This window comes from Falco punctatus, assembly GCF_963210335.1.
Source record: "Falco punctatus genome assembly, chromosome: 1".
Classification (NCBI taxonomy): Eukaryota; Metazoa; Chordata; class Aves; order Falconiformes; family Falconidae; genus Falco; species Falco punctatus.
The window spans coordinates 95230394-95245723 of record NC_137580.1 but is presented as its reverse complement, the minus strand read 5'-3'; the positions used below and the strand labels follow the sequence as shown (position 1 = coordinate 95245723).

At 37.2% G+C, this 15330-nt stretch overlaps 1 protein-coding gene across 3 annotated transcripts; it reads right to left on the bottom strand.

Moving 5' to 3' along the window:
* Window positions 1–40: 40 nt before the first annotated feature.
* Window positions 41–15277, bottom strand: RSRC2 (arginine and serine rich coiled-coil 2). Of its 3 annotated transcripts, none has more exons than XM_080406619.1 (10): window positions 15144–15277; window positions 11995–12151; window positions 11375–11418; window positions 8556–8768; window positions 7445–7588; window positions 3666–3788; window positions 3486–3565; window positions 2560–2792; window positions 1239–1328; window positions 41–687 (listed from the first exon to the last, which is right to left on the bottom strand). In XM_080406619.1, the coding sequence occupies exons 2-10, from the start codon at window positions 12073–12075 to the stop codon at window positions 508–510; spliced, it is 1188 nt and encodes a 395-aa protein (XP_080262745.1). In that variant the 5' UTR covers window positions 12076–12151; window positions 15144–15277; the 3' UTR covers window positions 41–507. The 3 variants fall into 3 exon arrangements, with proteins under 3 accessions (XP_080262745.1, XP_080262744.1, XP_080262746.1); XM_080406618.1 differs by having other exon boundaries at window positions 8556–8746; window positions 15144–15276; XM_080406620.1 differs by lacking the exon at window positions 15144–15277 and adding an exon at window positions 10392–10469 and having other exon boundaries at window positions 11995–12091.
* Between the last annotated feature and the right edge of the window lie 53 nt (window positions 15278–15330).

Here is a 15330-nt window from a genome sequence, read left to right as displayed (position 1 = left end):
ACAGCATGGCCCAAAAGACAACTTAATATTAAATAAGACCTTAGAGAAAAAATGTCTTTATTATTAACCAGGGTTTTTTGCACTGGATTATGTGCCTATTGGCCCAGACTGCTAAATAACATCTACACAATGTTTCTTTCATGTTTCAAGAATTGAAAATAACTGTACAAGGTTAAAGTACAAAAGTACACAAGACAGTGGACACGAAATATCCATGTATGAGTTCATCCCATCTGCTGCTTGGTTTGAAAAGTAGAACTTTAACTAAAAAATACTGTCCTTCTATAGTTCTGTCAAGTTTAATGGAAGTGGGTATAACCTGATAACAACACTAACACCAGTATCACTGTTCTGATATTTACAAAAAAATTGTATTTTTCAATAAATTAAAGTCAATGCAACACCCATGCAAGCTAGAGTACTAGCTTTTTGGTGAACAAGGACCCAACATTTGAACAAGAACCTTCCATAGTCCCAAACTTTAAAACTGCCTTTTTTTTTTTTTTTTCAAACTGCATCCATTCCTCGCATTGAAGATGTAAACCCCAATCCCATTCCTCTTTGCGTATGAGTCTGTGATCTTGCCATTTCATACTGTGCATCTAAATTTCTGAAAACCTCTTCCTGTTGTTTCAGTGTTTTGTAACTCTCTTCATCAACCGAACTACAGCCTGCTTCGTCCTCGCTCTAGAAACAAGACAGAAGAAAACAAACATTAGTTGGGTAGGAAATGGTGTTTTCATATATTACACGTGCCCTAAATTATCATTTTGCTTAGTTGCTTTCAAAAGCTAGTAAGATTTGACGTATTTGGTTTTATTGCTGGAACATTCTAGCATAGCTTTCCTCTCACTGTCAAGAAACATGTACAGGACACCTTCATCCAGTTCCTTCTAACTCATCAAGTAAGTGTCTCTCAATTAACCTGTCTATACAAAGTAATACTGTTTTATCAGTATTTATCATATTTATCAGTATGAATACTGCTCACAGCTACCACTGTTACAGATCATAACAGTTGTCTTGTTAGCCAGAAATATAATAAAATTCTAGAATTTTAATTGAATTCAGATTTAGATGCTGCTTATGAATTCTAGTAAGAAATACTTAAAAGCTCTTAACTACATCAAGTAGTATCAGGTTAACTTAACATCTTTACTTGTTAAGGTATACTTTAAAAATAAAGGGAATCATTATCCTACAATTAACAAAAAAATTACATATTCAGAACTTTTTACCTTAATGCCCATCAGTTTTCTGAATTTGACATTTTGGTCCTTGTTTCCAAAATTTAGTTTTTCCCATATTTCTGCAGACTGTGATTTATCCTGTATGAGTTAAAAAATAAATAAATATTATCACCTTTTTACATTAGGCTTCTCTTAGTATCACAATTCAGTAGCAAGCGAAACAGCAGTATTAAAAATGAGCCCATCATGTAGTGCTAGCACAGCTGGAATTAAAAGGTTCCCAAGTCACATCTGATATTCCTGCAGCACCCCCACAGACACTCTTTGTGAGGGAAGGCCACTTAACCATAGGTTTCAAAATGGAAGTATATTCTCCACTTGGGTAGACTGTACTCGTTTCCATAAAGTTTGGAAACCTTGTCAGAATGAATGCTTAAAAAATGATTTGCAGAAAAACAGATTTGCATATTAGAATTAAAATCCACAGCTCAATTCAGGAAGAACTGCTTGAACAGCATTAACGTTTTTTCTTCCCTCCCTGCCACTACCCATCAGTGCCACGTGAACCAGTTTCAGTTTTTCACATCTTATGAAACAGTGTGAAAAGCTAAATAAGCTTGTTACGCAACAGATGCACAATGATAATCTAATGTAACAACAAACACTTCCGTATCAGTGTCGCACATCAAAAGGCAAGAACACAAATACAGAAGCACAAATTTTTCCATAGTATCAGCAGACAAACCCTATAGTCAGATCCAGTGACTTTCTGAACAAGTAACTGCCACCAGAGCCTTTTTTTATTTGGTGGGCTGTATTTCACTAATTGCAAGAGCATTTATTTGACAAAGCATAAAAGTCTGAAGGCTTCTTTGTACTTATAACTTTTGCTAGTTAATAATGCATTACTCCACACCTGAAATGTTACTACTAAGGCTTGCAGACTTGGTTTTGAGATCTGGAATTGGACGAGGTAGAACAATCAAATGAAAAATCTCTACAGTCACAGAAAGAGTTATGAATTACAGTTTCTATACCTTACCCATCACTTTTCAGTAAAAAGAGATCACCTTTATTTGATATTTAGTTGCAAGTTGTAGGCAAACTGACAAAAGCATCATCAAGATCCAATTTATACCTCTAACATTTCATGACATTAGGGGTTTTCCTGAGGCTTGCGTCACAACCATTTGTCACTGAAGGTCTAGTTATCTTAGTCCTTTCACTCCTCAAGTTCTACCTTGGGCTGCTATTAATAGGGAACTTCATAACAGGTATGAAAGTCATTTTGCTGCAAATAATGTCAATAGAGCATCCTATAACTTAATGAAGTTTTAAGTTTAAAGAAAGTAAGGAAAGACAACATTACCCCTTCCTTTTTGCCTTGCCAAAGCATCTTCCGCTTTTTCTCCTGCTCAGCAAATTTCATTGGATTCACTGCTGCTGGGTTATAATAGCTAGGTACAGCTATTCCAGTCTCTGCTAGTGCTTTTGCTTGTAGTGCCGCCATTTGAGCTGCCATTGCTATTTGAGGAGTTACTTGTGTTCCCGATGCCAGAAGAGCAGCAACGTTAATAACGGACCCTCCAGTGGCTGCAGCTGCTGTAGAAGAAAGGTTACTTGCTATCAGACAATACATTCAGACTTTTTGGGGAGGGGAAAAAAAAAACAAAAAAAACCCCAAACAACCAACCACCAACCCCATCCCCTTACCAAACAGCACAATCAAAAAACCCCAACCAAATAAACTAAAACAGAACCAGAAACATTTCCTTTAACCAGAAATAAGTTGAAAACATCCAAATAACAACTGCATGATAAAAATACTTGTTATCTGTAAACTACTGGAGACTCGTTTCTTAATTTTAGTAAAAGATAACTAAAAGTGAAACTAATGTATCTCATGCTTCTAAATAGCCCTGAGCTGGTAATAACTTTCAAACTCTTGCTTAATGATGCATAAAGGAAGGTCCAATGACCATCACAAAATCATTTACCAGCCTAACATATAACATTGTTGTTGTACACTCTGTAAGCTATAAGAAATTCTGACTATTTTTGCTGGATTTTTTTTTTGAGGGGGTGTGTGTGGTTTTTGGTTTGTTTCTGTTTTGTTTTTTGTTTTAACCATTTCCTAGTTCTAGCTGCACTTCTTATATATGAACCAAGTTAATGATTATACAAAGAAACATGATGTGCACGTCTGTTGGACAAGACCGTAACACTCAGCACATAAGCCTACACATCTTTCACTCACACTATTGCTTAGGAATTAATGTAATATACATGGACTACCTGCAGCCATTTCCTGTTGTTTCTGCTTTTCAACCATTTCTTTTTCTCTCTGTTCTTGCAGTTTCTTTGCTCTTTCCAGTCTAGAAGTAAGTGCATGAGAATAAAAATATTCAGTCATGCAAAATCAGCAGCAGCATCTTATTTATGTCATGTATCATTAAAATAGTAACAATTTCTGACCTTCTGGCTAGTGCTTCCTGGGCATCCATAGCTGTATTTCGTCCCCGAAAAGGTGGTGGACTTGGACTCCGGCTATGACTCCTGCTGAACCTTCGGGGCTTTTCAATTCTTTTCTTTCGCTCTCTGTAACCAAATTTAAGAGAGTTGCTGTAACAGTGAAGGTGCATATATAGCTTAATATTTCATACATTATTTGATCACAACTCTGAAAAATTGCTGAATAATTTGGAGAGTTCTCAAGAACAGCTTTCACAGATTGTAGTAGAACAGTGTAACAGTCACACTCGCCTTGTAACAGACAGAGTTAAAACTGAGGATTTCCAACTAAGATGTAACAGAATGTGTAATTCTGGGCATTTGTTTAGCCTCTTAAACTTTGTGTTTAGAACAAATAGATATGCTATAGGTATTTTCATTCTAAAAACTGACAAGAAAAAAACATCATGGACCATAAAGTCAATGGCAAGAAAACCGTAAAATGGATCAAGTTACAAGAATGCCTTAAAACTGTAAAAGGTCTCACATCACTACAATTATATTAAAATGAGCATTTTGAGGAGGCCTGATTTTAAAATTGGCATAGTACTCAGGGAAATCACTATTTCTCTCCCCTCTGTACACTCTTCACTAAATGTGCTTTGGACAACTGTTTGAGGAAGGATATCAAGCTAGACATGAGAGCTCGTTTAAACACATGATTTGTCTCAGGCTTGCTCTTGGGGACAGTACTGTGCACAGAATTATGAAGCATGCATTATCTGGAGCCTGTCAATCTGAAAAGAACCCAGTTAAAATGTATTTTTTAAGCAAAATACCAACATATTCCATTAAATTCTCCTTCACTAGCCTTCTCCCCACCTTCTCATAAGCATGACTTCTATTGGGGACATATACATCTAATCCTACCTAAGCAGCAGCTGCTCAAAATTAACATCTACATTTCAAGAGATAAGGGTTTATCCCTGTTTAAGCCTCTGATGTTTTCAACAAAGAAGTCACAGATACTGAAGTGTCCAGCAAAGCTTAAATTACAGAAGATATCACTTGCATTTTTCCCAGATTTGCCATAAACCATAAGTTGAGACGCACAAAGATGTTTCTGCAATTTTATATTTAAACGTTATTAGCAACCATTTGAGATAATAGCTAACTTCAGATAATAGCTAACTTGACAACAGCCACTTTAAATGGCATTCAGATATTGTTTCTTCTGTTTGCAGCTTGGACAGCATCTACAAACACCATGAAACCTAGATAGAAGTTATTAAAAAAAAAAAAAAGATATCCTTGTTTACATGACAAATCTGGTAGAATACAAAGGAGGCAAGACTTATCTTTTCATAGAAGATGACAAGATGCAGATTCAGGCACTGGGAAGTGACAGATCTGCATTCCTGAGATAAGATGTAATGCATGTTTCAAAGATACCTTCATTTTTCCCCGTGCTGACTATTGTAGTTTGGTCTTGTCTTTGGTCTGATGCTTTATTGCACTGGTAAACATCAAGGAAATAAATATTTGAGCTTTTGTATTTAAGTATTTCCATTTGAAACAAGCAGATGGTGTCATGTTTTCCACCTAGCACTTAATTAGAGCAATGCCACAAAAGAACTGCCAGGATGGTCTACATGCTCACAGAACAAAAGATTAGTTTAAATGCTACTGAGGACAAATCACTTGAAAACGTGAGCTTGAGATTATGCAAAGAACCATCAAGAGAAAGTCAGGCTCTACTATTTACAAATGCTTCTGTCACAGCCTGTTAAGTGTGACACAACAAATACTCCTTTCATAAACGAGGGAATTCATTTCACAGGTGAGTTTTAACAGGGTCAGTTTCCACATCATGTTTATTTGGCTCTGAAGACTTTTCCTTGAGGCTTGCCCTATTAATTCTCTTTCCAAAGGCTTCAACTGAGCCCAGAACTCAATGAAGTGTTCTAGTCTACTGTTAAAAAAAAATAAAAATCTTACACCTCATTTTCCTTCTCTAAGATTTGTGAGACAAAAGTGTACTTAAAAGAAACGGATTCTTGCAGTATGTCCATCACTATCCAACAAGGCATATTTCCAGCTGAAGAGATTCCTAGGCTAGTGACTATCCCTCACTTTTTCTTCACACATTTGCCCTTCTCTGTTTCAGGTAATTTGAATTCCACTGCAGAAGCAAAACACTATTCTGGGATGTGAAGCTTTCAGGGAGCCATTAAACACAAAATGTTCAAAGTGACTTTTAAAAACAGTAAGTGCACATCTCCTATAATAACCAGAAATAACAGGGAACTGAAGCCTTACAATCACGCTGAAGGTCGCTTAAATACCATTAGATGCAAATAACGTATACCAACTGAAGACCCAGCTCTACTCACCCCAGTAGAAAGTTTGATAGAAAGTGCATGCCAAAATAAAGTACGAGACAAACCACGTAATTCAACTACTTCTTCAGAAAGATAATTCTTCTTAACAGTTTCACAAGTGATGTTGTAGCATTACACGAGTGTGCTGGATTCTTAAGTCTCCAATGATCCAGCGTAATGTTGAGTAGTCATAACCAACTTCTACACCCTTTAAATATGCAATTTAAAATACTCCAGTGAAAATACTATTAAATGAACTGGAACACTGTCAACACCTTCTTGGGAGGTCTGAAGGGACACCAATTTGCATTCAAACTACTACTTTCACTTTAAACAAGTAGGAGGGAAATACACAAACTGTAGTTGTCACATTTTAGCTTACTCATTCAGAAAATCCTACAGAACATTAAGAATGCAATGGTGACACGTAGAAGCAGACTTGGAGCTCTACAACAAAATGATCAGTATTGTAAAACATTAACTTCTATACAGGGATGAAAACCTCATCTCTAGCACAATCCAGGTTAAGCATGCATCTCAACTCTGTCAGACTCAGAATAAGCCAGTATGTGTCTAGCTGCAATGTTTCAATATGCACTTCTAGAATCTAAGGAAGAAATGGAAGCATCCAAGATCAAGAGAAAAATATTCTCATGTTGAACTTGACAAAAAGAAGCTGGTAATCACTTAACACAGAATAGTATGCTCAGATCAGAAATAGTCCATCTGACTTAAAATTCACCTGAACACTACACTGTGCCAGTTCACAGACAAGACAAATTTCTAAATTAACTTCATGGAGCTGATCAGCATTAGCTTCTGATCAGTGTATCTGCTCTGACAGCCAGTGATGCCCTGTTAAACTTCCCATTTACGATATATACACAAAGTACTATCAATAGTATTTTTGAAGTAGTGCTTTGCCAACCACACTACTCGTATTAAGCACATGACTGGGTTAGTTCTACCTTATTCTTCAGTTTTTCCTCACTTAAATATCCTATTTAAACTAGTACATTCAGTTACAGTATAAGAAACCAAAAAGAGCTTGAACTGTGGTAATCATTACTACCCAAAATATTAATTACTTTCTACTTTATCAGTCATAAGTTCTAAAATGATGGTTTTATAAGATACTCATGAAATAACTAGTTAAGTATTTCTAATTGCTAACAAGAAACCATGCTATGTAAAGCTGAGAGTGTGAGACACTTAAGCTGTCTAGGACAAACATTCCTGTATGTGTATGCAAACTACCCAGTCCTTAAACCCACTACATCAATACAGCTGAGAAAAAGACAAACACATATAGTTACACTGAATAGACATTAACTGGCAAACCTATCATTCTTCTATACATCAGCCCACCACAAATATTCTACCAAACATCATCACTAAGCATATACGGAAGTTAACACTTACCTGCTTCTGCTCCTAGTTCTGCTTTTACTTCTACTTCTATGTCTGTGTCTAGATCTTGATCTAGAACGAGATCTTATTCGTCGTTTTCTCTCTCTGCTTCGAGATCTGGACTTTTTCCTATCACGACTTCTACTACGATGACGTCTGAAACACATGTCCCACATTCTTACATATATTCTCATGTTTAAATTCAGCTTCCACTTAAGGACTTACATACAGGTTTGTCACCACAGGGCAAAATGCATCAGGCAGGGTGGGGAGACTGCAAACTACACACAGAAGCGTTCAAGACTGGAACAGTTTACGTTGTAAGACTAGGAGATGAAATGGAAAAGGAACCAAACACTACCACCAGCCACAAAGAGATGAGCAAGTTAAACAAGAGTTCACATAAAAAAAATCATACTCATCAATACAGCTATTTAGTTGTTCATTAAAGCCTACACCTCAAAACAAATACACAGCCACACTAATCTGATGCAGAGTTTTAAATTCAAGGCAACAAAACTCTCCTCCTCCCCATAACATTCCAAAACCTTAGGGAAGAGATGCCCAAATGAGTGACACAGTTCCTCAGCTGAAGGTCATTCCTTGCTATCATGTTTGCTACAGATCCCTCAGCTATGAGCAGAGCTGGAAGATGAGTTCTGGCAGCAACTTCTTCGACTCAAGCAACTCTGCTACCATAGAACGTGCTAGGTGGCCTACCGGGCGTGGAGGCTTAGACAGCACTGCCTCTGTGTAAGTTCTTGATTTAAGAGGTAAAAAGCCCTGACATTACTAAAGGTGTGTTTTCTTCCCTGTCACTGACAACAAGTAACATTCGATACAGTTTATAAGTTTTCTGTACTGCGTATACCAACTATAAACGTGAGACAGATCACCTATATAAAGCCTTAGATATGTCATACTTTTACTCAGAACCAGTCTAAAACTATTTAAGTAGCGGCAAATGCACTATCCAATGAAAACTGGAATATGCAATATAAATTGATCCTTTAGAGTCAAATTAGATTGGTATATAATTCAGCTGTACTTCAAAGTCTACACAAATTCCAAACACTGCTTTTGCAAATGCACTTAAAAGAGAACAACATGTAAAACAGCTTACCTTTCACGAGACCTGGATCTTGAATGACTCCTCCCTCTTGATGACTTTCTCTCTTTGCGTTTATGTCTATCCTCACCATTTTCCGATGAATTTAGGCTATCTCTTCCCTTATCAGAAGAATGTTCTTTGTCATTGTGGTCTTCAGATTTGTGCTTCTTGGAGGACTTCTCTTTGGATTCATGTCTTCTTGCCTGTTTTAAGAAGAAGTTGGTTCTTTCAGGAAAATAGTGCAACAAAGAGAGTTAGTATGGGTATCAGAAGATAAAAAATGATAAGTTGTGATGCAACATTAGTAACCTTAGGAGTGTGACTCAATCATGAGCGATGGCAGTTTTACCTAATGCCACCAACTAACCAAAGATGCAAATTTTTCCCACTTTTCCCTCCTCCCCACTGTCTATAAAGGATTTCTAAAGCATCCATCAAGGGATCTTTACAGTGTTTCCACATAAGAGTTCACAGCATTGTAACAAAACCAACTGTCATTCTCATTACTGCCTTCATTCCAAACATATAGTAAGTACCTATCTTTACCTGACAATTTATGAATATGCATATATATACACAAACACTCACAGTTGTAGTAAATATTTAATATTTGCTTAAGCCTACCATGTAGAAAGTTACTAAAACTCATATATAGTTGCAGACATATACTACTTTGCCTTTAGAACTAAAAGTTTTCTATCCATCATTAAATAATTTTTTAAGCAAAACTCTCTTCAGTTAGTAACTTCCAACAGTTTTTAAAAAGCAAAGTAGTAAGGTATACGGTTGACATCCCAATTTTAGTATTTAAAACTAACATGCATCACTTTGAGACCTCCCACAGTAGTTTGAAATTAAAGATATGCTGCTCAACTATACCGCAATTTCTTCCTGCAGTGCCTCTTAAAAAAAAAAGATTCCTTTTTATAGCTGCAATGCCAAAAATATTTAGCAAGGTCAGGCTTGATTTTTGCCAGTGTTTTCCTTAGAGACCAAGTCATGACATCAACACCTTTTCTTAATATATCCAGTTTATTTTGAAATCTTTCTAGCAGAAAACCATAGCCTACTTAAGTCTTATGTTTAAATAACATTTTGTTTCAAGTCACAATTTAGGCATGATACTTTTTTTTTTTTTAGACTAAACCCCAGTTCTTCAGAAATTTGGGGTGTTTTTTTTCCTTATCTAAATCTGTTATCTACCCAAAGAAAACTTTCCTATAATCCTAACTTGCTCTCAAAAGTCTGGCAAAGATGCTATAATTATTTTACACCCACTTATCCAAGCCTTTCTAACTCTTTATGAATATATATCAATTTCTAAATGTATTTGATTATAGTTCTTCAAGTATACAATAATATTAGATTTTTTCCTGGTTTTACAGTGTTTTATTGTTAGCTCCTTGAATAACCAGTTGTTACATAAAAACACATCTGAAGTTTGGATGTTACCTGTATGTTAATTTTGAGTATGTATTTACACAAGTAGTTGTTCCGATATACATATTAGAAAGAATTACTGATACTCAGTATTTAGTCTACAAAGAAAGTTTTATTCTTGCAAATGAATGAAAACAGTTAATCTACTGTGGGATGTTATTCCTCATCTGTTCATTCTGTGAAATTTAGGAACTGCTAAATAAATTGTGTAAGATTAGATCCAACAACATGGCAAAACACTGGATGCAACTTTAAGCAAGGACTTTTTTTAATCATTAAAATCAGATTTACAAGGGTTTTTTATATCATATCTTCCAGACACACACTTAGTAATAAACCACCATTATATCCCATAACGGATCTAAGATATTTTTAAGGGAAATATGAATTTGAATTACTAATAGTTACCTTATCATGAAGTAGGCTTATAATTTTGCTATCTGAGTCTGCAGCGTCTTCAGTTCAGTCTCTTCGCGCATTAGCACGCTGAGTATGATTTATTATAGAAATGTTATCATGTGAGCTAAACAATATATTCAATTTCACAAAAACTCTCCTAGATTATTTCTTTTTTTTCTTAATCCTCCTTTTTCAAACAGAGCTTCCATTGGAACAGGGGAAGGAGATGTTCCTGACCTAGGTTAGAAGTTAAAAAGTCCCTCATCTGACCCAGCCTGCTATTGCCCCACATGGCTTAAGCTTCTTTGTGACTACTTCGACGCTCCAGGTTTGCTTGTTTCATCTCTTCTCTGGTGCGTAAGCCAGTGATTTTCAAGGTATTATTGATGCTGTCTCTTCTCACTCCCCTACATACACACACACACATTTATAAAAAAAAAAAAAAAAAAAAAAAAAAAAAAGAGAGACAGCCCTCCGAAATTTTTGCTGCTACTGTCATGTTTCCAGCTGACTCAGCTTGTTTGTCAAGCTATGAGTGTCTTTACAATTAAAGGATGCAATAAACAGAGCTCAGTCAGGTGGGGTATTATTTTTAATATACTTAAGTAGATGGGTATGTATCATTGAAAGTCCTGAACACTGGCCAGGAATAAAGGCACCCAAGGCTTTTGGTTAATGGAAGCTCTGTGAAAGTCATCAAGAACACCATTCTACCTCTCCACATGAATTCTTTCCTTTGGCTGTTTCCAGAAAAAAGAAATAATTAAAGTTACTAGTTTCTGAAAGCTATAAAACTATTACCTTGTCAACATGATGGCTGCAATCATGCTTCACTATGAAAGGATCTCCATATCCATTTTTAAGCTTAAAGTTTCCAATTTATTGTACTTACCATAAAGTCATTTATATAGGTTTACACATATGTACATTACTACAAGATACTTTTTAAGATGTATTGTACAATTACCTAAACGCTACAAAGTGTTAATTACCTCTTTGCTTCTGCTCCGGCTTCTGTGTTTTCTTCCTTCAGCATCTGGAAAAGAAAATATTTATTGTTATTTACCAAGTTAAGGAGATCAGCTGGCTGTCATCTTTCTAGTTTCTTTCAGTTATTCCAGCCCCCAAAGTCAAGAATAGAGATATAGAAAACAAACAGCACTATCCAAATATCTACTGCAGAAAGCAACCTCTAGCTGTTACTCAGAGCTCTTTGCATTTCTTTAAGCTAGCCCATGTCATACTCCAGTGACATTCTTCAGCCAGGTAACCTTATTTTTGTTACAACCATGCAAAAATATCCCAGTCTAAGCATACCTAATTAAAATAAAGACAGAGTAGTATGGTTTTCTGTTTGGTGGTGTTTGTCATTCCCATTCCCTGTCCCCCAATGCCCTGAATATTACCTGGACCTTTTTACTTATCACTTCTATCATTAAAATCGAAAGGCTTCAAAATAACATATTCAAGATACAAAACCAGAATTAGAAGCTTCTTTTTCTCCCCAATTCTAAAAAGTTATGAGAGCTAAATCCACATATATTTTTCCAAAATGTTCTACAAGCATGCACCAGAACATTACTATGCAACTTTGCTTGTATGAAGATCATACCTGACTTCCGTCTTCTTTCCCTTGACCGTGAGCGTGATCTTGAATAATGATGCTTTGATGTTCTGGGAGAACTAGAGGCATCTGATTGTTCCTTTTTCTTCTCTCCTTCTGGAGAGGACTTTTCTGGGACTACTCCATCTCGTTCCGTATCACTACCCTACAAGAGGACAGAATGTTTAAACCCAAAAAACTTTAAGTTTTATTGTTTTTCAGTCCTATATACTTAGTATTTCCTCTGAAGACACACTTAAAATTATGTTCTGTAAGACAATCTCCTGAGTAGACATCCCATTATTCATTAGGCAATAGTTTGATAGACTTCCAGTGAACTGTGTAACTGCATAGATTGCTTTTTCAAGACTTTAATAAGGAGAACTAACATATAGCAACATTTTGCTCTCCCACTACATTAGACTGTACTTTTTCCATGCACTTTTGAGTAAGACTAAACTGATCCAAAGTTCCCTCTAAATGGTGTTGTTCATAGGTCAATTACCTTTTAACATTTGCATGACTAAGATTACTTAACATCAATGCTGTCCCAACAGAGCTAGATCACCTCAGAAGTTAGGTCATTACTGAGGCAGGGCACAAAATCCCCACTGTAGTTTGAAGGACTAAATGAGCTTTGAAGATAAACGAAATTAGATATACTATATTAGTGTTAGACACCTAACTACTGCATAAGGGAAAACCTCAAACAGTATCTCTATAAAAAAAAAGTGTATTTGCATAAGAGTACACACAGGTCACATTCACCTGTCCCAAGAATTTTTGTATCATTTTTCTTAATGACAAAAAACCAGATGCTCCCCCCATTTCTAAACCCTGGCCTAGGAGGACTAAACCCAGAAACTTATCTTGTGTAGAGTAATCAAGACTGCATTGTAATTCAATGCTGGGAAAAGTAAATGTGTACAACATCCATGCAATGCAATGAAAGAAACCGAAAAAGTACACACTGAAAAGGTGAATGTGCTCTCATTAATGCCTTTACAGATTCATTGGTCTTTCTTGTTCTGATCATGTAGACAGTCATGATCAAGCTTTCTGAACACTGTACAGATGCAGATGACCTCACTGACATAATTTGGCCCAGAAATGCTAATAATGAAGACAGTATAGTATAGCTGAGGACTTTAACTTGCATGCTTTTCTACCAGCTGCCCTTTTATTTGCAAACTAACAAGACATGTCAAAACCTCTCAAATGCTGATTTATATTCATTACTTTGAAAACAGAGTAGCTAGTTTTTCTTAAACTACAACAGATATTACAGCTTGTTGCTAATATATTGTGTATTAATGGTAGACTTTCTTCATAACATGCTACAAGTAGATGTTTGGACTTAGATTTCACCTACTGTTTAGTCTGCCCAATTCCTTATTACTTTGCCTCTGTACAAAGATACATCTATAGTAAAATCTCTAAAGAGAGATAAAGCAGCTGTTCATTTCTCCATTCACACGGTATACTGGTATCTTGTTCAAAACGCACCAGCATGTGGACAACAGCACTGACCACTTAAAGTGCATTCACAGCAGAACTTTAACTATAGCCTTAGTGACACTTCTGAATACTACTGGTAACCCATCCACCATCCTGAAGCCTTTAGGGCATTAGATAGAGCAGGAACTGACTCCTGTTTGTGACCTTAGACATCACAATTCATTGCCATTCTATGATTATCTGTCATCAATGTGCTTGTTTACGCCCCCCTACCTTCTGCTCAGTCCCTCCCTTCCTTTCCAAAGGACTCAGCCAAAAGTTTGAGAAATTTTGAGATTTCGATACGTTTATATTTCAGTTACTTGAAAAGGATAAGGAGAATACCAGCTAAACAGTCTTAAGTTAACTGCATTTTTAAACATAGTACCCAAGGGAAATTGAGCCCACTGCCACATTTTCCAAGGCTATCACTCCTTATTTATACACATTGCTGCTCATTACTGCCCTTGTGTACTGCACCTTAGAGAAATCTCTCAGCTCTACAAAAAAAGGACAGCAAAAAAAGGCTGACAGACTTTAAGGAGACTATTCTCAGTTCTTAGATTGGCCACAAGCTCATGGGTTTCCTTGAACAAGCTCCTCACCTACTTACTGGTTTAGGGGAACCTCACAGATAGTGCCTGTAATCTAGGTGCAAAACTACAAGTCCATAATTCTTCCAAGTCCTTTTATAGAAAAACATCTCTTAACAGGTTAAATTATATAAATCGAAAAAAATTATCCAAAAAAACTATTTTCTGCAGAAGTTTATGGTCCTCTTCTTCTGTTTCACCACTGGTCAAACTTTCAAGACAAGAACTTTAAATACCAGATAAGACACCACAAAGTACTCAAAGTCAACTTTGAAAAGTTTTTTCACTTTTGAACCTGGTTTGGGAGTTTGGTGGTTTTTGCACTCAAGACTATTTAGTAACTTCAAAAACAAATTAACAACATCGGGTTTGATAACTCCTCTTATTGATTCTTCAACTCAATTATGGGAAAAACATCTTCATCTGTTTCCAGACCACACAAATTTTAAGAGAATAAAGCTATGCTCTTAGGCTGTGTATGAACATAAAGACAGTGATAACTACAGCAGAGGCGTTTCCTATCGATATTGACCATAAAAACCGGAAAACGATAGCAAATAATTAATCACTGAGTGTAAGAAGACGCTGAAAATAACAGGCCTGTGACCCCCTAACACAAAGAAAAATAACAGGCAAAGAAAAGCCACACGAACGAAAGCTAAGCATGGCCCAACCACCAAATCGATAACCTCCCTCCTCCCCTCCCAGGGAACCTGCGCCCCAGAGTCCCTCTAACACCCGTTCCTATAGCCACAATACTTCTCTCCCCAGTCAGGAAACGATAGGGCCTCGGTCACAAGGCCTCTTCGCTTCTCTCCAAGGCCAAAGAAATGAAACAGAAACTTCTGGAAAAAGGGAGAGAAGTAACGGGTGAAAAGCGGCCACCCCCTCCCCGAGGCCCATCATGGCGCCGGCAGGCGAAGGAGCGGTGGGCGCCATTTTGTCTCTCCGCGCACACAGCTTCCCGACCCAGCCCTCCCCATCTCACACGCTCTTCCCTCCCGCCCCGTGGCGGCCCCCTGCCCAACTCGGCTCCCTCCAAACACCCCAGCAGCGAACACCACTTACCGCCATGACCGAGCGCCTGGGACGGTCGCTCCCCCTCAACAAGTCCTCACAAGGGGCTCAACCTCCCTCAGCAGCTGCGGCCGCAGCGTCCGCGAACCGAGGCACACGCCCCGCCCTCCCTCTCCCTCCAGGCGCCCGGATGTAACAATGGGGCGGGGGAAGGCGGTGCAGAGCGAGGGTGCCGCGG